The 22,415-nt window shown below is 39.9% G+C and overlaps 1 protein-coding gene across 5 annotated transcripts in view; it reads left to right on the top strand.

Annotated features, from left to right (window-relative positions):
* Positions 1-21,732, top strand: part of KLF12 (Kruppel like factor 12) — a 255,665-nt gene extending 233,933 nt beyond the window's left edge. For 3 of the 5 annotated variants that reach the window (XM_039714609.1, XM_039714606.1, XM_039714610.1), the window contains one exon: positions 12,289-21,732. In XM_039714609.1, the coding sequence (XP_039570543.1) occupies positions 12,289-12,470 (182 nt within the window). In that variant the 3' untranslated portion in view covers positions 12,471-21,732. The remainder of the gene's footprint in view (positions 1-12,288) is intronic. The other 2 variants (XM_039714608.1, XM_039714607.1) reach the window with 1 other exon arrangement.
* The last annotated feature ends 683 nt before the right edge of the window (positions 21,733-22,415 follow it).

Genomic DNA, 22,415 nt, shown 5'->3' with positions numbered 1-22,415 from the left:
TTGGTGTGTTGGTGTGGGCATGGAGTCCACTGGGGGGCGGACTTGAATTATGTATTGTCTCTCTGACTGGGAAAGCTGCAAGTGAAACCTGTGATAGATAGAGTATTGCATAAAGCACAAGCACTGGTATTAAATTTCTCTTTCTAGTATCATCTTCTTGGTTTTGTTTTGCCGGATCATCAAATAAAGCTATCAGGAGGTATCAGGTGTGATGAGAGCCTTCAGGGCTCGCAGGCAATCTCGCAGCTCAGGTTTATCAACTCTTTCTGCAAGGAGAAACTGTGAGAAATTGGCTCACTGGACCTGCATTGAGCTAGTTTCTGCTTCAATGAACTTAAAGAAAATTACTAATATGTGACTCTGCAAAGGAATAATCTTTAAAAATGGGAGAACCAGCAGTCATGGGTTGCATTCCCAGTTTGTGTTCATCTGTGTTGCACTTGGCACAGGTGCTGGTGCTGGCCCCAGGAATGGGGAGAGTGTAAATGCTGTTTCCAAGGGCTGTGCACCTGTGCAGCCCTGGTGGGACCCACCTTCTTCACTGTGGTGCTTTTGCTATGAAGTTGGAGAAGAAAACAAGACAGAATGCTATTTTATGATCTGTAGTGGCTGTTTCAGTCCTTCTAAGCAGTACTAAAGTTGCCATTGACACTTCCAGTAGGACATCTGAGTTACAGAGAGTAATACTGGTTCTTTCCACTGTATGAACATCTAAACATCTGAAGTTGCTCATGGTTAAATCCAGTTCTAGTTCATCATGGCTGCCCCCTTAGCACATGGAGAAGCCTAAGGAGTTTAAAACATTGTATGAATCATCCTGAAGAAGTCAACAAAGAAAGAAGCTGCCTGCTTTGAGGTAATGTGGGACCTTATCTTAGCGTCTGAAACACAAGAGATTTGTTCCCTGTCTCTCGCCTCCACAGGATTTTCATTTACTGTGGTAGAAATCAGCATTCTGTATTTCTGTGCAACCTTATTTCAGTTGTTAGTTAAAAATTTCTGGTAGAACGTGACAGTGCGGCTTTCTGGGGTCAACAGCTGCAAAAGCCTGGGACTTTCCAGGCAGCATGAACTGGGAATGGATTTAATCCATGGGTGTAGGCACCATGTATCCACAGGCATGGCTTTGCTCCTGCCTCGGAGCAGGAGGCCAAGGTCTGTAACCAGAGCACTTTTGTGGGACTCAGACACTGGGCTGAACTGCTGCTCTTTGTCCTGCCCCAGGTGGCACTGGGTCTGAGGAACCCTTCTGAGTGCTGCTGCTGCAGTAGAGGGGCTGCTCTGTCAGGCTCCTGCAGAGCCAGGCTGAATATAGCCCCCAGGCCAAGTGAATTGTTTTAGTGTTTGGTGCTTTGTCCTTGATCAACGCCTATATCATTCCTGAGAGATGAGAGCAAATACCTTTGCCACAGACGTAATGAAGCCTATTTGTCAGTGTCAAGGGGTCTTCAGCAGTTTTACATGGAGACAGTAAACATCTCAGAAGTACAGATTTGTACCTGAGAAAATGACAGCATTCCCTCCCCAAGATGTTCCTTTGTAGCTGTGTTGAAACACCACCCTGGAAGAGAGAGGACTAGTGAGTACATGGGTGTTTTATTTAGTCTGTGCTTTTTCAAACATTGCATTCCTCTCACTCACTGTTGCTCCATATATTATTTTAATATGAAAGAGCCCCTGTCATTAGTCTTTGTTCACATTTTCCTTTGAGCGCTTTCAGAGTGGACTTAAAAAGTCAGAGGCACCAAAAAAGCTATTTTTGTTCTGTAGGTTTTAAAACTCCATTCATTACCTGTTGTTTTTTTAAGGTCTGTTTAATGCCTTTTGCTAACTATAAGTTCCAGAGAGATATTTACAGATTTGTAATCCCTTCTTTAGACAAATACTGAGAAGAAGTAACATTTTTTAAATAATCTGTCTGGATTTTACTTGAACTGTGTAGATTTTTGGTCTCTTAAGACCTCTTTGTCACCTACCTGCCAGACTCACTCTTGAATACCCCAGCTTTTCTTTCTCATGCCCTATGTACTCCTTGTCCCTGAGCTCTTCTTGTACCATGCAAATCTGTCAAGTGAAAAAACCTCCAAAAGCAGGTCCATATGCTGTTTCAGAAACCGGGAATTTAAATAAACAAAACCAATTTAAAAATTAATTTTCTTTAAGTAAAATAGGAGGGTCTATTTGTGTTGGGTGATGCTTTTATTTTCTAAGAAATACTTTCTTTGAGTGTTTAAAATTTACTGCCAGTTTCAATAAACAGTAGAGCTTTCCAATGTGAAAACTAGTATATTTCACAGAAGTTTTCCTTTCTAGTCTTTCTGCTCTTTCTTCATGCAGTTTCTCTTTAGAAGATAAACTGATTATTTAATAAATGAAACCCCAACCTACTGCCATTGATGTGGCAGGCTTCACATTTCAGGACAGAAATATATTTAAGAGCAGCTATCTGCTGGTGCAGTAAGTACCAGGAGTGTAAGGGCAGGCTCACCAAAGCCACCACAGCCTAGAAGGGTGATGTCCAAGTGGGAACCTCTGGATGTACTGAGATGGTTGTCTGAGCCCAGCTAGTTACAGGCAGGGGTCCATACCAGAAGGAACTTGTACATCCAGTTCTCTTCCAATAGCTGCTCTGTGGAAAGTTAAATGGTTTCTGGCACGTTTTGCAAGCTCTGAATTCACCTTGCACACAGGGAGTCATTCCTCTGCATTGTAGGTCTGATGCTGTGCCGATATGGAAGAATGCCCGTGTGGTTATTCCAAGGCACTTTGATGGGAAAGCGAGTCTAATTGCGTCTGTGATTACTTGCAGTCTCAAGGTTATGAAAAATATTTTCAACAGTGCCCCTTGACTTTGTAAATATGGGGTGCATATGTGTTTTGTCTGTGTGTGGCACGAGGGAATAATGATAATTTCATTATGCAGAATAAGATTTTTCTCTAAGCCAACCTTTCAGTACTTAATGCTCTACCTCCAAAGAACTGCAGTTCATCTGAGGTCTCTGGCGTGATTGTGGTCTACCATGTGTAGCCCTGAAGTGCCATGAAGGCAAGAAAGATGTCTTTACTCCCACTGCTTCCAAAACATTTTCCCAGATGTTGCACCCAGACCTGGAGGAATAAATACACAGTACAGGGTTTCCAACTCTTGCAGCCCACTCTGTCCCCAGCAGAGGGAACAATAATTTGCTACTGGTGATAACCCATGTTTTTTGGGAAGTGTGTCTGAAGTTTCTCGTGCCCATCCATTCCTTGTCAGGGCAACCTTGAATCGGAAGCACAGTCTTTGAGAGTGCAGCATGCTCAAAACTGCAAGTAAGCATCATAAAAGCTTTTTTAAAAATGTTTTGTTCAGGTTTTGTTCAGGTTTTCTTCTTTCCTGCTTTCTTTTTTTTTTCCGTGCATAAAAGCAAACAAGAGGTAGATCCTGAAAATTAGTGTTTTCACTCTTCATTTTTTTTGCAAATAAGCAGTTAGAAACATGGGTAAATTCTGCAAAAACTTCTTGGTTTTTGGGAAAGTAAAAAGATCTGATGAAACTTGTGCAGGATGAGGAGTTACTGTCTGCACTTCAGTTTTCTTCATGTAGGATATGAAATAGTGGGTGGTATTTTGTCACATCAATGAGCTTTCCCCTTGTCTCTTCTCATGCATATTTTTTCAGCTAATATTTTTCTGTTGTATTATATATCTGATTTGTATTGTGATAAAAATTAGTATATCTTCTTTTGGGATGTTTAATTCCATTTCCAACTCACTTAAATGGGAGATGGGTTTTTTAATGCTCTGTTTCTATACACAGCTCAGCACAGCAGTGCCCATCCTCTGCTTGAGCCTGACTTCTAGCACAGTGCAAACACCAAATAATCAGTTGTGCAAAACTGTGAGACCAAGCTGATCCCTTGGAGCTTTTGAGTTATTTTTTTGTTTGGGGTTTTCTTTATTATTTCTTTGGCAGGTTTCATTGTTGGTTTGGGGTTTCTGGTTTGGTTTTTTTTTTCAAGAAACGAAAGGAAAGTCTTAAGTTTCATACTGTGAAGCATGAGTATTTCTCTTGATGAACATGGTGGGACAATGCTCAGAGGAGTGACGTACCAGCACTGAAGGTGGATGGGTAGGAAAGTGTGACTTGTTTGGTGCCTCCCTTGCAGTTGCAGACCACAGTGAAGGAAAGTTGTTTCATTTGTAGAAAGCCAGACTAAAGGCCAAGACTGCAGCACGCCAGTTAAGGAGAGTAAATGTGCAGATCTGCTGGCTCCATACACTTGGCTGCTGATGGAAGTATGGATCTGTTGCATCACCTTTCCCAAATACTTTAGTGAGTGAAGGCTGCCATAAGAAGCAAAACCTCATTTTTTTCCCACAGCACTGGAAATTCAGTAGGCCCATGTATTTGCTATGGCTGTTGTGAAGAAGAAAACTTCATGTCATCTTTCACTGCAGATATATCTATAACAGATATATGTTAAGTGTCTATGTATATGTACTTAACATATACTTAAAAACTTACTTATACACACAATGTCACACAGGAAACAAGTTTCAGGAAGGTTAATAAAATTATATTTTTCATGAACTGTTTGGGTTTGATCTGGCTTCTGGATTCAGGTGTGCAGGAAGAGGCCTTTTACATTTCCAAATGTTTCACTTTTTCTATTTTTACAGGAGTTAAAATTTATCATGCTGCATCAGCAGCGTCCTTGGCAATGTACATAATCCTTGTCCCCAAGCATTAATTCATTCACATGTCACATAGTGCTTAGTAGGGCCCATTCAGGGGCAAAGTCTCTGCAGAAGCCCCCAAAAGAGAAAATATGGACTTTGCTTGGATTCCCCCTCTTTCTCATTTTTCTGTACATGTGGTTACAGAACAGACCAGAGACTGATACAGTGGGTTTGCCTTCTTAAATTACAGCAAATTGAATTTTGTGATTTAAGTCCCAAAGGCTTTTTTGCTGGGATTTGTATTTAAATATCATCCGACTGGGGCAGCTGTATACCTAGAGTGGCATGTAGGACAGCAGTAGTGGAAGGAAAGAAGTAGGGTTGCCAAACTAGGGACTGGTCGTGCTGGGGGAGTGAGAAGAAGGGCCAGGATGGCAAACAGGACCAAAGCTCATCAGTGCAGTGAAATAAAAATGTGTTTGTGTGTTTTGATGTGAGAAAAGGACTCCCACCTGAATTATCACAAAAGGAGTTTGTAAATAATGAGTTCAAGGGCTGCCAAAGTGTAATGAATTTCTGTCTCTTCTTCTATAGTTGAGGTTGTCACTGTATATTTGAACTGAAGAAATTGTTTTGTTCCTGGTTTCCACGTGAAGAAACCACGTCCCTGTCCTTTGCCTAAGTCAGGCTGAGAACAAGAAATAAAAACCTGAACTTCAAGACGTGTCCCAGGCAGCACAGCATGTTCCTGTTCTGCTCGTAGAAATTGTTTTGCCAGACTTGCTCAACTGATACGAAACTGATCTCTTCCTGGAAAGATATTTTATTTGCATATTTTGACAATACTGAAACATAAAAGTCAAATTTCCTATGTTCACCAGAGAGAGAGAGAGAGAGAGTGAATTAGTAACTGCATTACCTAAATAATTGAATTAGATTTTTGCATCAAAATGATTGAAAATATTTCAAAGTTTTAGAGGGTTTAAGCTAAGTTCTAGCACTTTCATTACAGGAAGTAAGGTGTTTCCTAATGTGTAAGTCATAGCCTTGCTGTTCACTCTTGGCAGTTTTGGGAAGGCTGATGCTTACTGGTTTGGTTTTCCTACCTGCAGAATGAACTTGATATTTGTTACACAGTACTACTGTGAAGAGAGACTTTTATGAGGGATTATGTTTTCAAAAAAGCTTTATAAGGCACTTGAAAGTTGTAAAGTGCTTGATAAGTGCTCTATTTTTTCATTAAAAAATTATACTAATAAAAAAATCACATGAAATGTAAGAATTGTCATTTTTCCCTTTCCCCATGTCTGAAAGCTAAGCTGCTCTCTTCCTCTGGGAGTGCCTGTGGATGTTCATTATCAGATAGTGTTTTGCTGTAAAAAGATTCTTTTCTGCCTGAAATTTCTTATTTTTAGTAGAAATGCAAAATCTAATTAGCCGTCATTTGTGGTTTTTAATGTATGATTTGTTCTCCTAGGGTCCTGTCAGTATGGATGCACTTAGGACTGTCCCGTGTACTTCAGAACAATTCTGGTGTTTACATGGGAGCTGAAAACAGCTGACATAAATACTACACATTAGATATATTGCATAACATCCTGTAGCAGAAACCAAACCAGGAATCACCAGGAGATGTCCTCAACCCTGCAAAACTGGAGATCTGTTCACTTTGACTAGAAAATGTAGCATATCAGACATAGGCAGAGGCATGCTTGCTGGCTTCTTTCTGTTCTTCCAATTTGTTTTGGGCTAAATCCTTATGACCTCACTCTGTTTTTATGTGGAGAATATTTCCCCAAAATAATGACAGTAGAAACTTGGGGCATAAATATTTACATAGCAGAACTGGGCATGTTCCACCTATTAAACTGTGCAAATTTCACTAAAACCCATTGTATTTTGTGAATGGGGTAAGCAGTCATCTTCTCCATGCCCCTATCCTCCCTGTCTGGAATTACTACACAAACCTATACATCAGGATTTGTTTCCATATGCTATCTAACTTTTTCATTCACAAGGTAATGAAAGCTTAACATAGAGAAAAATCTGACTAGATTGCTAAACCTTTACCCCTGAACAGTCCCCTGTGTTTATTGTCTTTTATTTGGAATAAAAGTGTTAGCAACGTTTCAAGATGCTGCGTGCCACTGCAGGAAGGAGCTGCAGAGAAGTGATGTAATAACTCAAGAGTCATGGTGACAATTCCATGTGCAGAAAAAAATTGATAGAGGAGTATCTGAAGAGGATATAAATAAGAAGGGACATGGCACTTATCTGTAATACCAGAAAGAAAGGGGAGTTGATGCCAGAGGAAGAGAACTGTTTACAGCTTGAGCACTGGGATATTTTCTGTCATGGTAGTAGACAGTGTTACCTCATGGTTGCCAAGAGCCTGTTAAACTGCTGGATAAATGAAACTTAAATAATACACAAGTGAAAGGAACTGCAAATGTGCAGAGGGAGTACATGGGGCATCTGCAGTTGCAGTAAATGGGGTTCTTTGCCTAAGGAATGAATATAAACCCAGCTCTGTTTCCTGGACTTCCAGAACAGTTTCCCTGCTGGCAGAGTAATCCATAACTATTTACATGGTGGTTTTGTGGTGTCTGTCTTTGAAACATCTGGTCTGGTATCAAATACTGTTGATACCAGCTAGTTGATGGGCAAAGGATAACTGCTGAGGAGCATCCCATGTGGGAAATTCTGCATGGCACAAAACAGACCCTGGTTCTGTTGTCTATTACATGGCATGTCTTGGGCTGGTACCTACACAGAGTTTTTTTAATAAGGAGTATGTGAATGTCATTGAGTTATAAAGTAAAAGTTCAAGAGATTTATTTCCCTGAGTGAATGGTCTTCCAGATGTCAGGGTACATGAATAAAGATATGGGAAGACAGATGTTGGGCTGTGTGAAGGGTGGAAAATTTTGAAGTGGCTGAACAGTGGTCATTATTCAGCGTTATTAATTCAATACTTGAGGAGTTTTGGGGGATTTAATGAGCAGCAGCTGTAACCATGTTCCTGAGTGCCTAAGTGAGAGGAGTCATGGTAGGTTAGGAAAAATAATATGGTAAAAGTAATTAAACTAATTTGGTTTGTTGCATCTGGAGTACAAAAGGCATGGTTTTGGAGGGCTCTTAGAAATAGATGTTGTGTTAATAGAAGATTGAAAAATTACTATTCCCATTTGGAGTATTGACTCATCCCTTCAAAACTTTGTAATTAACTCCCCCAAATAATAGAAAATACTCATTTTCAGAGAACTGTCTAGAAATACTTTTTCATGCTCCAGAGTCTTGCTTGATCTATGTAAATGGCTCTTGTGGTGTACTGTTCACTGTCCATGTATTGCAGGACAAAGCTGCAGAACAGTATCGGAATTTCTCTTGTTTTGGGATATTGTTGTGAGGTTTCAGAACAAAACAATAGAGCTCGCAAAGGCACAACTTGATTGATTCTTTAAAACTTCACACATTCAGAATGTTGAACTAACAGGATTTTATCTTCTTCCGGTTTTCCTTTTCTCGTCTTCCTAATTGCCACATGTTTTTCATCCCTTTCTGCAGCTCTTCTTGCTTCCAATTTCCCAGAACTGTCTACTGTTTTGACTTCTTCATTCCTGTGTTTCCACCACCCCAGGCAAAACTCACACAGCCCGCATTTGCTCCTTAAAGGTGAACGAGAATTTGAGTGTCTGGGTGCATGAGGAGTCAAAATGTGCCCATACTTTAAGCCCAAGAGTTTCTTAAACACTTAAACTCAAGTGCTCACACGGAGACAGAAGTGTCTGAGTCAGAATGGTTGAGTGTTTGATTTCAGCTCCACTGAAATGCAGATAGATAATGCAGATAGATAGATAGATAGATAGATAGATAGATAGATAGATAGATATGCACTGCAGTTGAGTTCTTCCTGTTTTGTCCTCCTCACACACTGTTTTCTGGGTTGCCCTGCTGAGGCTCAGCTCCTCTCTGTTGGTCGCACTGAGGATTTCAGCCATGAGTGCTCAAGCTCTCATCAGGCAAAGCTGGTGTGGGATAGCTGACACCAGCTTCTCAGCTTGTAGCAATTCTGCTCCTGCTGGTCCTTTCTCCATCATTAGAACTCTTGGGTCTTCTCGTTTTGACAAACTCAGTGGTTAGTCTTCATGTCTGGGATGACACCAAACAAAAGGTTAAGAGTTAGTATATGAAGGAGTTTTTTTTCTAGCACTGAGCATGCACGGAAAATGTAGCTGTTTAAGAGAAAAGTAGTAGTACTATTCCTTCCCTAAAAATTAGACTTGAGTAAAATGTTGACTAACCTTGATGAACAATTGTATCTTTCACAGTTGTCTTTAAAGCGGTCTTTTAAAGGTTTGTGTGAGTGAATGTCTTCACATTAATTACTTTGGCTGGTTTTTTCTTTCTTATACTAAATGTATATATTTAATTAAAAACAACGATAGGTCCTCTTAGGTTGAGCTTGTAAGAGTGATTCTCCTTCAGTGGAGTAAATACCTTGCAAGGAATGTTGTCAGTCCTGTCTCTTTCACATAGCTCCATGAGGGCTGGGTAGGCAGCACTCACTGAGGAGGGATGCTGGAAGCAACATGTAAGAACTCCAGCTGAGTGATCTGCACTCATATTCTTCTGTCAGCTGACTTTCCTTTCTTACCTGAAATTATACTGTTTTAATGGATGAACTAAAAAAACTGTTTCTGGTATTTCTTGTGCAAACCATCCCTTTCTGCATTGGGTTCTGTGTTTTCTGCTGAGGGAAGGAAAATACAGAATTCTGTATACCAAGGGGAAAGATTTCATGGATATCTTTAATATCATTATTAGTGATCTGGACAAAGGGATCAAGTGCACCCTTAGTAAGTTTGCAAATGACACCAAGTTGGGAAGTGTTGATCTGCTGGAGGGTGGGCATGCTCTGAAGAGGAATCTGGACAGGCTGGATCAATGGGCTGAGGCCAGTTGTGTGAGAGTCAACAAGACCAAGTGCTGGATCCTGCACTTGGGTCACAACATCCCCAGGCAGCACTACAGGCTGGGGGAAGAGAGGCTGGATAGCTGCCCATCAGAAAAGGATCTGGGGATGCTCATCAACAGGCAGAAGATGAGCAGCCTGTGCCCAGTGGCTGAGAAGGCCAGTGGCATCCTGGCCTGTATCAGCAAGAGTGTGGCCAGCAGGGCCAGGGCAGGGATTGTGCCCCTGCACTTGACACTGGTGAGGCTGCACCTTGAATTGTGAGTTGAATTTTGTTCTTCTCACTAAAAGAGGGACATTGAGTGCTGGAGTGTATCCAGAGAAAGACAGTGGAGCTGATGAAGGGTGTGGGCACAAGTCTTAGGAGGAATGACTGAGAGAAGTGGGGTTGCTTAGCCTGCTGAAAGAGAGGGTCAGGGGAATCTTTTTGCTTTCTACAAATACCTGAAAGGAAGTTGTTGCAAGGTGTGGGTCAGTCTCTTCTCCCAGATAATAAGTGATAGGACAAAAGGAAGTGGCCTCCAGTTACACCAAGGTTGCACCAGGGTAAATTTAGATTGGATATTAGGAAAAAATTCCTGACCCTGGTTGTCCAATGAAGTAGTTTAGTCTCCATCCCTGAAGATGTTTAGAATTTCAGATGCTTGTAAGTAAGAATCCAGAGCCTAAGGAATATCTGTTGTCTAAAAGCGTCTATGGCCAAAGAAGCCAACTGAGGTAGTATCTGGTGAGCAAGAGAGTTTAAGTGTGTTCAGGGATGGGCAGGACAAGCACTGCACTTGGAAAATGTTGATGCGGTGTGATGGGAGCCTTGGAATCAACCTGCCAAGTTGGATGAGGGTACTGCTATATTTGTACAGTGCTCTGTACCAACTGTTTGTGGCAAGAATATCTATGTAAGACAGTTTGGTGGCAAATTTGAGTGCATTTTGTAGCACTGTGTCATTGGCAAGAGCGTGCATCCCACCATCTGCCATGTAGCTTGTGCCTGCCTTTCCAGCTCACAGCAGCTTCTGGATTTGAGATGCCCAACACTGTGGCCACCCAGTGGCAATGAGCACGGTTTGGTATTCTGTGCTTGGTTGGAGAGTACAAAATTAGCTAGGCTGAGCTGCTGCTGGTGCAAGTACAGGTTGTGGTCAGAGCCCTGATTGCTGGGCTCTCCTCACAGCAACTGTTTCCCACCCCCATCTGACATCAAAACTGCAGCACAGCCCAGATGGTGCACAGAAGGTACCAACCCAAGGAGCTCAAATGTTGCTGACAACCTCGCTGACATGTCGTGCTGATGTCTGTACAGCACTCAGTTTCCTTACAGAGGCCATTTCAGCTGGATTTTTCAGGGCTGTTTGAATTTTGTGATGATACTCTTACTTGGGAATTTTCTTTTCAAACCAAGGACTCTCTGCAAAGCATTTATTGACTTTTGAAGAGATGCAAGGAGGGAGGTTCTGCCTACAAAAAGGCAAGTGTTGCGTCACTGGTTCGTGTAGTTGCAATAGATCCTTGCAAGCAGCTCATGATTCATATGAGATAATAAATAACTGAAGAATGATTGTGCCTAACAAAGGAAACAGTTGTTGCAGAGATGGCCTTTTGTTATCCAGGTTGTGATTAGCTGGTTTCAGAGGGGAAGTAAAATTTTAGACACACAAAAGGAAGATAAAAGACAGACCTCACACAGTTTCCTTTCCTCAGTTTTGGTTTGTGCTGAAATATGTGATCAAGGTAACTGCCAAGAGCATTTCTGTAGACAGTGAAGGTGAGTGATAGAAGTCACAAAGAAGTATAGCCTAAAAACATGGCCAAAGTGGGATTTTAAACAGTTTGTGCTTTATGCAAGCATAAAATCCAGTTTGGCTGTAATCTTCTCCTCTGACATGACACAACATCAGTCTTACCCTTAAATATAAAGCAACATGGTGGGATTTTCCAAAAATCTACATTAGCCCAAGTCTGAGTTCACTAAAGTAAATGGATATTTATGAACAGTGTTGTGCAAATCCCATGGCTAAGTGCACTTAAAAAATGTACACCGTTCCTAGTAACGTCTTATACAAAATTATTTTTACTGAAAGTAAGTGCAGTAAATAAAGAGGAGGTTTTGCAGATTGAAGTTTTATGTTTCATTGGGAAATTGTAGTTGATTTTTATCAGCTTACCAAGAAATGTCTCGGAATGCTGTTTACACAAATAATCAGAAACCTTCATAAATATTGTAGAATAATGGGAAGTCTGTGTCAGCCCATGGTAAATTGCAGCAATGTCAGGTAATCTGTTCATCTGGGGAGAAAGTGTAGCCTGACAAGATGAGGGTTGCAGACTTGTATGGTAATCATGAGAATAATTGCACAGTCCTCTGTCCTGATGTTAATACTCACATCACCCCTGCAAGGTAGGATCTATATTATTGCCTTAATCCTGTTGATTTTCTTAGTCATGTGAATGCCACGGGAATGATAGATCTCAAGGCTCTTTTCCTTATATTCAGCAGATCCAATACCTCATAATTGTGTAATTTGGCCTAAAGCAACCCCTAGGCAGTGCGTGCTCATGGGAAGCATGCAGAGGGGATTGTGGGGATTAATGGCAACAAGGGGAAAGTCACAACCTGTTTTTCCCCCTTCCCCTCTTTCTTTTGTTTCTCCCAGGAGAAAAACCCTACAAATGTACCTGGGAAGGCTGCACCTGGAAGTTTGCTCGATCCGATGAACTGACGAGGCATTACCGCAAGCACACGGGAGTGAAGCCATTCAAGTGTGCAGACTGTGACCGCAGCTTCTCCCGCTCGGATCACTTGGCGCTCCACCGCCGCAGGCACATGCTGGTTTGAGAAGTGCTACCTGTTCCAGCCGAGTTTAAGAGCTGGGTCTCTTAACTACCCACAGTGAATTCAGCAGGGCTGAATCCCCCTCTACAGTGTTAACAGGCAGGGCTTTCCCTGATGTCTGTAACAAAAAATAATAACAGAAATTCAAAAAAGCAGGAAAAGAAGTGCCACTCTTCTCCTCGCCATCTGAAGTTAACTCTGTCTGCCCCTCAGCATGGCTACCCCCTGAAAGTGTCATCACAATCACCTGGGAAATAGCAGCCGAGATGCTACAGGAATGGGCATTATTTTACATGCTGCATCCTTTGACAAAAATGTTTATAGCTTGTATGTTGTCTCAGCTGCCAGACATTTTGTTCCTGAAAAATCACTGCTGGTTGGAGTATAGATACCATGAACTGCTGATGATGATGACAATGATGATAGAGATGATGATGATGATGATGATGATGAGAGCAAGACCCTAGATCTGTATTACGCCATCTTTTCCCCTTGTTTTCAGTACCATCTGGCCGGTGTCAGCACTGCACTGGAGCTGTGCTACAGACAAGCTGCGTGTGAGTAGGCAAGAAGATTCTGCTGGAGAGATCCCTCTGCCAGAGCTGGAGGTTTGCTTGATCAGACTTTTGCAATAATGATGGTGGCATTTTAATATCATACCACACCTTGTCATTATGCCCTAGAGGACACCAGCCATGTAACTTTTTTCTTTTATTGTTTTTTTCCTTCTTTTCTTTTGTCGTCGTCGTTGTTGAAGTCTGTAAAATAAGCAAAGGGCAGCAGCATCTCTGCTGAAATACCATATTAAGTATCTGTATTTTACCATGGAATTATTTAGATCCATTTTCTGATTTGTATAGAAACAGCCCACCTAAAAACTACTACCCTATCCTCAGTGTGCTGTTTTCTTTCATGCAGGTATCCTCTTCCCCACAACCATTATCTGAACCCAAGGAAATAGTCAGATCTTGTACTTACTGGTACCAAGGTTAGTGGTATAGCCATTCCTGAGATGGAATTGAATGTATCATCAAAACAAAATGGAGAAGAAACGGCTGCATCTCTTGCAGAGAAAAAGCAATAATGAATAAAATGGCTCTTGTGACAATAATTTACTCCACACCAACAGAAGTGGAGGGTATGCAGAAACAGCATGTAAGATTTAAGCATTTAAATTAATCTTTTTGCTGGTTTCACTGACCTGCTAGGCGCCACAATTAAGTACTTTTATTTCCTTTAACATAATACTTGTGTCTGGAAAGCAGGAAAGATAAAGGAAAGAGTTGACTGTTGAGGAGATAGTGGATGAACTGTAAGTAGGACAGAGAAATATGCAGTGCTCTGCAAGACATTAGATTTCTCCCTGGGAGTTAGGGAACAACAGGATTTTGCCAGCTGTCTAGTATGATATAAATGGACCTCTGTATGGGTACCAGTGGCTGCCTCTGCTTGGATTCTCAATCCAAGCCTTTTCAGATTAAATAAAAGGAAATTTTTGATCATTCCCATACAGCCCTGTAATTGCAAACCAATTTGTATTAATTGAATTATGTAGGAAAGAAAGAAACTCTTAGTCATCAGTTATTCATGCTAACAGAATAGTGTTTTTCTGTTTTCTTTCCTCACAAGGATCTGTCTATTCAGCTAAATTTGACAAAGGGGAGGCTTGGCAATATTTTCTAAGTGTTGAGATTTTCATAGCTTAGAGATGAAAGATGTAAACGTAAAGGTCTTTGCAATGCATTTAATTATGAATATTTTGTTTCAGGAATTCCAGATTAAATTTGTGATGCTACTTGTTTGTTTTTAAATGTTTGACCATCTCAGTTAATATCAGATTCCTGAAGTAAATGTAGTAATGTTGGGATTCTGGAATCAAGGTAATCTTTAAGAAAAAACAACACAGAGTACCCATCCAGATACAAAAGCAGTTACAGTTAATTGAGGATTAATATGTATGAGATTATACTTATAACAACATTCACAATATCCAGAGTTTGATTGTCTTGAAATATCCTTAGTATTCCCCAGTATGGATAGTTTATCAAACCTCTCTGAAAGAACTTACAAAAAGCTCAGGCTTCCCACTGCCAAGTGGTCAGCAGAGAAACTCAACACAAATTATTCACAGCGGTTGTGGGGAAAATGCCTCTGTCAACTCCCATTGACCATGTTGGTGATCTACTTCCACCAAATCTGACGACATTCTAGAATTCATCTTCAAATCAGGGACAGAACAGGGCTTCTGGATAGACCATGAGGCATTGCAGGGCAGCAGAACTGTGTCTTTACGAGCAGCATTGCTACTGTTGAATTTAAAAAATTGGTTGTCAAAGTATTGTATGTGAGGTGCTTCATGGATTATATCTGAGGTCTGGATTTTGTGTACTTCCATATCATCCCCTTAAATTTATCTCTCATTGTTGTCATTTAGGGAGAGAAGTCAGGTCAGGTAGAACTCCATTGATAAGATTATTTTCTTGCCCAAGAATATTTTACCAACTAATTATTTGAATAGCAGTAATTCAGTTGAGGAACCAGTGGAATACAGAATTCCTTTGGGGATCTGTGGGTTGTTTGTTTTTTTTCCTCTCATAGAAAATTAAGTTGGCTTGAGCAGAAACTCCTACTGGGCATTCAGTTAGCATACAGGAGGTTTACTCTCAAACATCAGTTGCAGGGTGCAACTGGGAGAGATCAGTGCTCCTCTTTAGGCTTGTGCTGTTGTCAGTAAAGACAGAGAAACTACAAGAGAAATGGAGAGGCCTTTAATTTTAGTGTTCAGCTTTGAAATGCTCTGTGGAAGAGCATATGTATAACAGACCCTGGAGAGGCTTGTCCCCCAAGGCCAAGGTTGGTCTCTGTGAATCCCTGGTTTTTCAGCTGATTGCCTGTTATGATATGAATTGGAAACACTGCAACAGAAAGAGGGTCTAGTTTTATTCAAAGAACCCCAAAGTGATAGAGGATTAAGGAGCAGTAATGCCAAGGGACAGAGGCACAGAGTGTGGCAATGGTAGGAGAATGAATCTAAAAGGTAAAGGAGCATGTGCTACATTTTGTTACTTCACAGGCAGGGAAGTACATCCTCAGCCTCTCCAGCACATGTGCAAGGGCTCCTCATGCTGCTGTTACCTGTAGATGACTTGCACAACCAGCAGTAGGGTTTCAAGTACACAGTATGGTTCTTGATGAGGTTCTCATTCATACCAGCACCTGCAGGCTTTGATCCCAGTTAGTCCATGGGGTTGTTTTCTGGGTTTTGTCCCCTTCAAAAGTATTTTAAGAGAAGTTGCTTGGTACGATGTTTGAATATGGAGCTGATCTCCCCCAGATCCTCAGTGTGTCTTTGCCTTTATTGGCTGTGGTTCAGACCTGCCAAGTTTCTGTGCTCATGCAAAGACCATGGGCAATTGCTCTGGGGTAATTTCCTCAAAAATCCTGGTACCCCACCACAGGGTGACATTCATGGCTGTGGCAAAGGCTTACATCATGTGTGGCATGCAGAAATACCGCTTCTCATCCTGACACGATCCACTAGGACCATCTTAATTGAGCAGTTGGGATACACAAACATACAGTGTCCCATTCCTTCAGAAAGACAAGAGATTTCAATCCACCATGCTGTGACATTGCATGTTACAGCTTGCTAGGGAAATTATGCCATGAAGTGTCACATTTCATGTATTTTCACAAGTTCTAAATAGATTTGTCAGGAAACCTCAGGAGCCAGCATTTTAGGAAAATGTAATGAGCAAACAGCTTTGATACTAAACTTTTAAAAATTTTTAATTGTGTCATTATTTTTTGAGCACCCCTTACATTCAGCACTGTAAAATTGGCTCATTGCAACAGCAGTTTTTACTTAGGGATGAAGATGCAGTATTCCTTATTCTCTCTCATGCTTACGTAATTAATTAAATAGATTTAGACTGACTTGTATATATGATAATTTGCTAGAGTAATGTATAACAGAATTAACAGTGTTGAAAATTACATCAGTGATGTTGATGTCGGGTAAACTTGCAGTTCAGAGCATGGACAAATAGCTGGACAGCCTTTCTCCCCTCTAATAATGAGAATAACAGTGATCATAAGTCTTTTTTTTTTCATTAGCCACATTGAAAATGTATTCTAGTTGCCATTTATAAATTAAAATTCCGTAATAAATGCTGTTTAATGTAAAAAAATTTCTTTCCCCTTTACTGAAGGTGGATACCTCAAAATCAGAGTAGGTGTGACTAACAATATCCCACTTACTTTTTAGTTTGAATTTGAATTTGGTAAGGTCATTGTGTGAAACTGTGTCTTCCACAGCAGTCAAGTCTTAAGATCATTCAGTAAATCCATGCTGTTCCCACATGCTCATCCTTACACTCATGCATATTCCCAGCACTTCCAAGTGTCTCTACCCATGTGCAGGTAATAAACAAGTTTATTTAAAATTAAAATTTAGGCAAAAAAAAACCAACCAAACAAAAAAGAACAGAAAAGAAAGAATTTTAAGTAAACACTGTTACAGAAAATACTACCTTAAGAAACCAGCTCATATTATTATGTTATGCCTTTGCCTCTGATATGTGACTGGAGAATTGCACAAAGAAATTGTTGTATTTTCGCAGTTTTGCTATAGCATAGCAGTTGCTGTATAATGTATGCTGATGAAGTCATGCCCACTGGAACATTGAAAAGGCTTAAATTCTCCACAATAAATCAGGTTTTGGCATAAAAATGTAACTGTAAGGATACTGCATCATAAGAAATCAAAGTAACTTGAAAGTATTTTACTATACTTGTAACAGTTAAAATATTCTGTAATACATGTGATAATGGAAAAGTATTTTCAAACTCACAGTTTTTACATGGGGTGTTATATAGCTGAAATGAAATACATTTTTAAACAATCCTTACCTTCAGTTTTCATCTGAAGGATATCTGTTTTATCTGTTAGGATAATGCCTTGCAAAGCTGAAACACAAAACACAAGAAGTAAATTGTTCTGTTTTATCAGAGTGTGTTTTCTCTGCAAAATGGAGTGGCCACTTCTTTGCTGTTTTGCAGATGGTGTGTGATATAGCAAAGTTATACTGAGTCCTTCCGTGTCAAATAAGTCAATGCTCAATGTCTTTGACTGAATAAAGGAAAAAACACTTAAACAAAATGAAAACCATATGAAAGGTTTGTTGGTTTGTGATTTCTTTTTTCCTTCTGGCATTTTACAATGAACTGCAGATACAGGAATGGCAAACACTCATATGATTTTATTTCTTCTTGTATTTCCCCAACTACAGTGCATCCTGATTAAAGGTTGCAGAGCTGAAATAGGCAGCTGCTTTTTGCTGATTCCAGGGGAGTTTAGTCTTCTAGGTGCAGTAACATGTCAAGAATTTCCATTGTAACAGGACAGTTCTGACATTTGAAATACACATACATTTCAGTGAGATAGCCTGAAATCTATTTTAGAGGTGAAACAGAAACTGAAAGTGCCTGTAATTAGAACTGATGGGATGTTCCTATACTTTTACACAGCAATAACTTAATGGGATTCTGTTAACAGTAAGGTGAAAATGAAATTTTACTTGGAGAACAATAATGCAGCACAGAAACAAACACAAAGTGCCATTTGTATGTTCACATGTTGAGATACTGTGTTAGAGGTTTTAGTTATTTTCTCAGATAGCATCTGTCATATATTTGTAAGAAGAAAATAAATCTTAGTTTACAAGTGACTCGTAGCTGTACCGATTCTCGGTAGGTGTGGTTGGAAGTCGTTGTCAGAGCAATGTTTTAGGGAATTTCTTCCCAGTTTATGTTGGTTATGCCCATGTATCCAGGGTATTCTCTAGTGAAGTAATCCAAAACCAGCAATAAGCCCAATGGAGCTTTTTTTTAGGGAATATGAAAGAACAGGGATTCTCTTGAAAAATCCTCTGCATTGAACTCTGGAAACACAAGAGTTCACCTTATGTCTCCTTTCTCTTCATCATGTAATGCTCATAGTATTTAATATCATCTTGTTTGACTTCATGAGTGGACAAAAATATCACTTTGCTTTCTTTTGGGGACAAATGAGTGAAAAATTGGGGACTGTCTGTCTAGAAACCATTTGACTAGCAAACAAGAAGTCGATATTCCTAAAATGAAGTATGGAGATTTTTATATTGAGTGGCCTGAACATTTGCATCAGTAGACTAATTGATCTTACCAGAAAACGGCCAGCTGTGACTCTTGCACTCTTATTTTTTCTCAGTTTTTTTGTAAATATTAACTACTGCTAATGGATTCTTAAAATAGCAGTGTAATGCCAGCCCTCATGCTTCTTCTATTTTTAAAAATTAATTTATTGGAAATCAAAATGTAACTGGTTGTCCTGATGCCTTTGCCAAGGAAGATTGCTTTCTGTCCTCTGAATTTGTACCTGTAATTTATCCAGGCAAAATTTCGTATTTGAGAAATCCTGCATTTTGTTTAGACTTCTGCTGCCATCAGTGGATTGCTGCTGGAGTCTCACTGAGGCTCATGCACAGATGAAAGTGCAGGTCCAAAAACAACCCCCACCCCAAAAAAAGAAAGTGGACATGGACACACGTGTAACAATTAGGTATTCATGAACATGAGTTAATTATGTGACAAGGTTGCTCATTCAGTAGCAAATTGAAATGTTAACCACTGGCAGAAATAATCCCATCAGAACATGCATATACTTATTCTGTTGTCCTGAGCTTATCTCCAGGTATTAAGCACATAAAAGAATACAACTCATGCTGGGGATTTCAGGAGAGCACCAGGGAATGTGTCGTCAGAAGGACAAAGGAATTTAGTTTCTTACCCAGTACCTGAGCCCTTTTTGAAGAGGAGTGTTCTGTTCTCCATTCTGGAGCAACAACACTGCGAGGGGGCACCCTTAGAAAGCTGCTATGTTGGAAGGTTTGGCTAATTCCAGCCCTGCATGTGTTAGTTCTTCAGTAGGAAAGAGCACCTTGTCTTCACCATCCCAAAATGAGACAGGTTTTTCCCCCGTCATTCTGAAAAGCAAACTCTGAGTAAGGGTTATTCTTTTTTTTTTGGTTTTGTTTTTTTTTAGTCTGTTTTGTTTTGATTTTACTTTTTAGGGGCTTTTTTGTTTTATTTGAGTCTGGGGGTTTTTTTGTTTTGGTTTGGTTTTTTGTTTTTTGGGTTTTTTTGCTTTGCAAGCATTATTCTATAGCAGCTCGTGTTCACTGACTTTGAATTATTAAATAGTTACACTTGTGAAAACTTTTACATTATTCCATACAGAGTTTTTCAGTCCTCCAGAGAAACAAAACTGGGCATGTGAATTTTAGCTATTACAAAAATAAGAATACAAAAAATTACTTGAGGTCCTGTTGTCCATATGAATGAACTGCAACATCTTTCCCAATTCAGAGTCAGAAGTTTAAGTGAGCCAAGGTGCTCTCAGAAGTAAAAGAAGGGGTGATTCACATATTGGCTCACTAAACCTTGCTCTGTGCTGTGACCTCAGCATATAAAAACATTAATTCAGTGTCTGATATGGGACCATAGGTGATGGCTTTGATGGATTGTCATAAGCATCAACCATGAAATACACAAATAGGTTCATATTCCACTTTTCTCCCTCCCCCTGCCTTTCTAGGTATAAAAGAGCTTTGGAAAGACAGCTTGAGCCAAATCTTCATGGCTAAACTAATATTTTTCTTGATACAGGGTTGTCATTTCTGGTTTCAGACTTTTTCACTGCCACATTTCCATGTTAAAAAAAATCTGCGTGGTTTATTTCTTTCCTGATTGTCCTATACATGGCTTCCTTGGTAATGTAAGTTCTTCACTGAACACCTACACAATATGCTCTCTTGACCTTCCGTCTGTCCTTACAAAGTTGTATTTCCCATTTGCACATTTGTAGAGTATACACAGAGACAGTAATGAATTACTTAAGTTTCATGCACCATCAGCCTTAAGGCCTTCGACCCACACACAGGCACATGCATTTCATACACATCAAGGGAAAGAGAGATTTGGACACTGCTATCAACATGTGGGGTCAAAAATACCATTAAATCAGAACGTTCTTTCAGCTGTGTTCAGGAAAAAACAACAATACTGAAAAATATCATTCTTGGCCAAGTTACTTATGGACAAAGCAAATTCCCCCATGGTGTTATTTGAATGAAAACCTAAGGATGGGATTGTATTTGGCCCCAAATTGTTCCTTCTAATCAGGTCATTACTGTTGTATGTACCAATGAGTGTTCATTTGATCCTCCTGTGTAAAAATACAAAAACATCCCGTAGTTTACCAAGCAGTTCATTTGGGACTGAAGCTTCACAGCAATGGAATTAGTGTGTACAGCACCTCAATCTTTTTCCTAGATAAGATGCGAAAGGGAGGGCCATTATTGGTAACCCCATAGAGATAGTAGTGTCAATAGAGCTCCTACATTTAAAAGGAATAAAAATACCAGTGCTAGCAGGCAAACCTATTAGTTTTTTAGACTTTCTTTTGCCTTCTTTTCAAAAGCTTTTAAATACAAAAATTACTTTTCTTCAAAACTTAAAGTAAACTTCTGAAGATCTAATTTCCCAATAGTTTCCTCTGCATTTATATACTATGTAGTGTTTAGGCAATGCCTATGTTATAAGTTTATTAATATTATGTAAGTGTTGTTCTTGTATTTATGTATAGTGTATGTATTGTAAATATACTCAGAGCTTTTTTTCCTCTTACTGTAAAAAGGTGATTTTTGCCCTATGATAATGTAAAGGGAGTCCCCTAATGAAATTCTGTCAGAGGATGATTATTCCACTCTATTCTCAAAGATTAAATGAACAAGTGTTATCGTTTTAAATGGTGTCTCAGACATATTTTGTTGGTGCATTGCTTTTCTGTATTCAACTTTCCTATGAATTGAGCTGTGAATTGAAATAGAGTTTAAACCTTTAAATGTATGCATTTGTACAATTATCTGAATGGAGGCATGAAGGTTAAATAAAGCATTTTGTATGGAACAAACCCCCTAATTATTACTGTGGATGACTCAAACCTTCTGGAATACCTAGATACTAACTTTTTTAAATTAAATCTTTGTTTTCTATAATCATATAGTGATTTTTTAATGGAATGTTTGCTTAAGAAATGGATTTTACTTGCTCCTCTGATTTTTTTAAAAGCCACCTTAGAGAGTAGACATTCTTTCTCCTTTCACAGAATTTGTGCATCTGTGGCAAAGCTGGAACAAATAAAATAGCACTCAGCAGTATAAACAAAAATGTCCTGGGGTGATAGAAAAATATTTTGCATTACTATATAATCTGAATACCCCAAGTACTTTAAAAGGGGAGCCCTTTACTTCTGCCCCTCTCCTTTCCCTGTGTGTGGGAGGCTGATGCAGTGGATGTGCAGCATCTGTAAGGTACTGGTGCAGCCAGGAGAGGGTTTGTCCACTGTGTGCCCCTGAAGTGAAGGAACAGCTGCTGGAGGAGGGCAGTGTCACACTGGAAATTGCAAGTTCATACCTGGTGGAAGTGAGTTGGTATTTGCAATTGCTCCTAGGGAGACTCTGCTGCCTAGGTGGGCTTCTCCCTTGTGTCTGGCCCTTCCATAAAAAAGCTTCCTTTATGTTTGAGCCAGTCTAGGATGACTGGATGTAAAGCGAGAGGCTTGGAGCTGCACAGCACCCTTATTGGTGAAATTCCTCCTAAAAATTAATTTTCCCCTTCCCCTGAATTCCCATTGGCTTACTTTTAACTAACATGATTATTTATCTACTAGAAGCCACAGTGTTACATGGTTACAGGCAGAGAAACGAGTAAACAAAGTGATTTGGAGACCTTTGAGCCTTATGAAGAGATGTTTCTCAACCAAATCTGTGTTATAACAGATCTTCCATCTCTCAAACCAGTGATGAATTTAAAAAGCAGATAGTTGCATTGGCCCTTCCAAAGCAC

This window comes from Passer montanus, unplaced genomic scaffold, assembly GCF_014805655.1.
Source record: "Passer montanus isolate IOZ18808 unplaced genomic scaffold, ASM1480565v1 scaffold30, whole genome shotgun sequence".
NCBI classification, from domain to species: Eukaryota; Metazoa; Chordata; class Aves; order Passeriformes; family Passeridae; genus Passer; species Passer montanus.
Note: the sequence above shows the minus strand (reverse complement) of the source record. Positions and strands in the feature narration are given on the sequence as shown.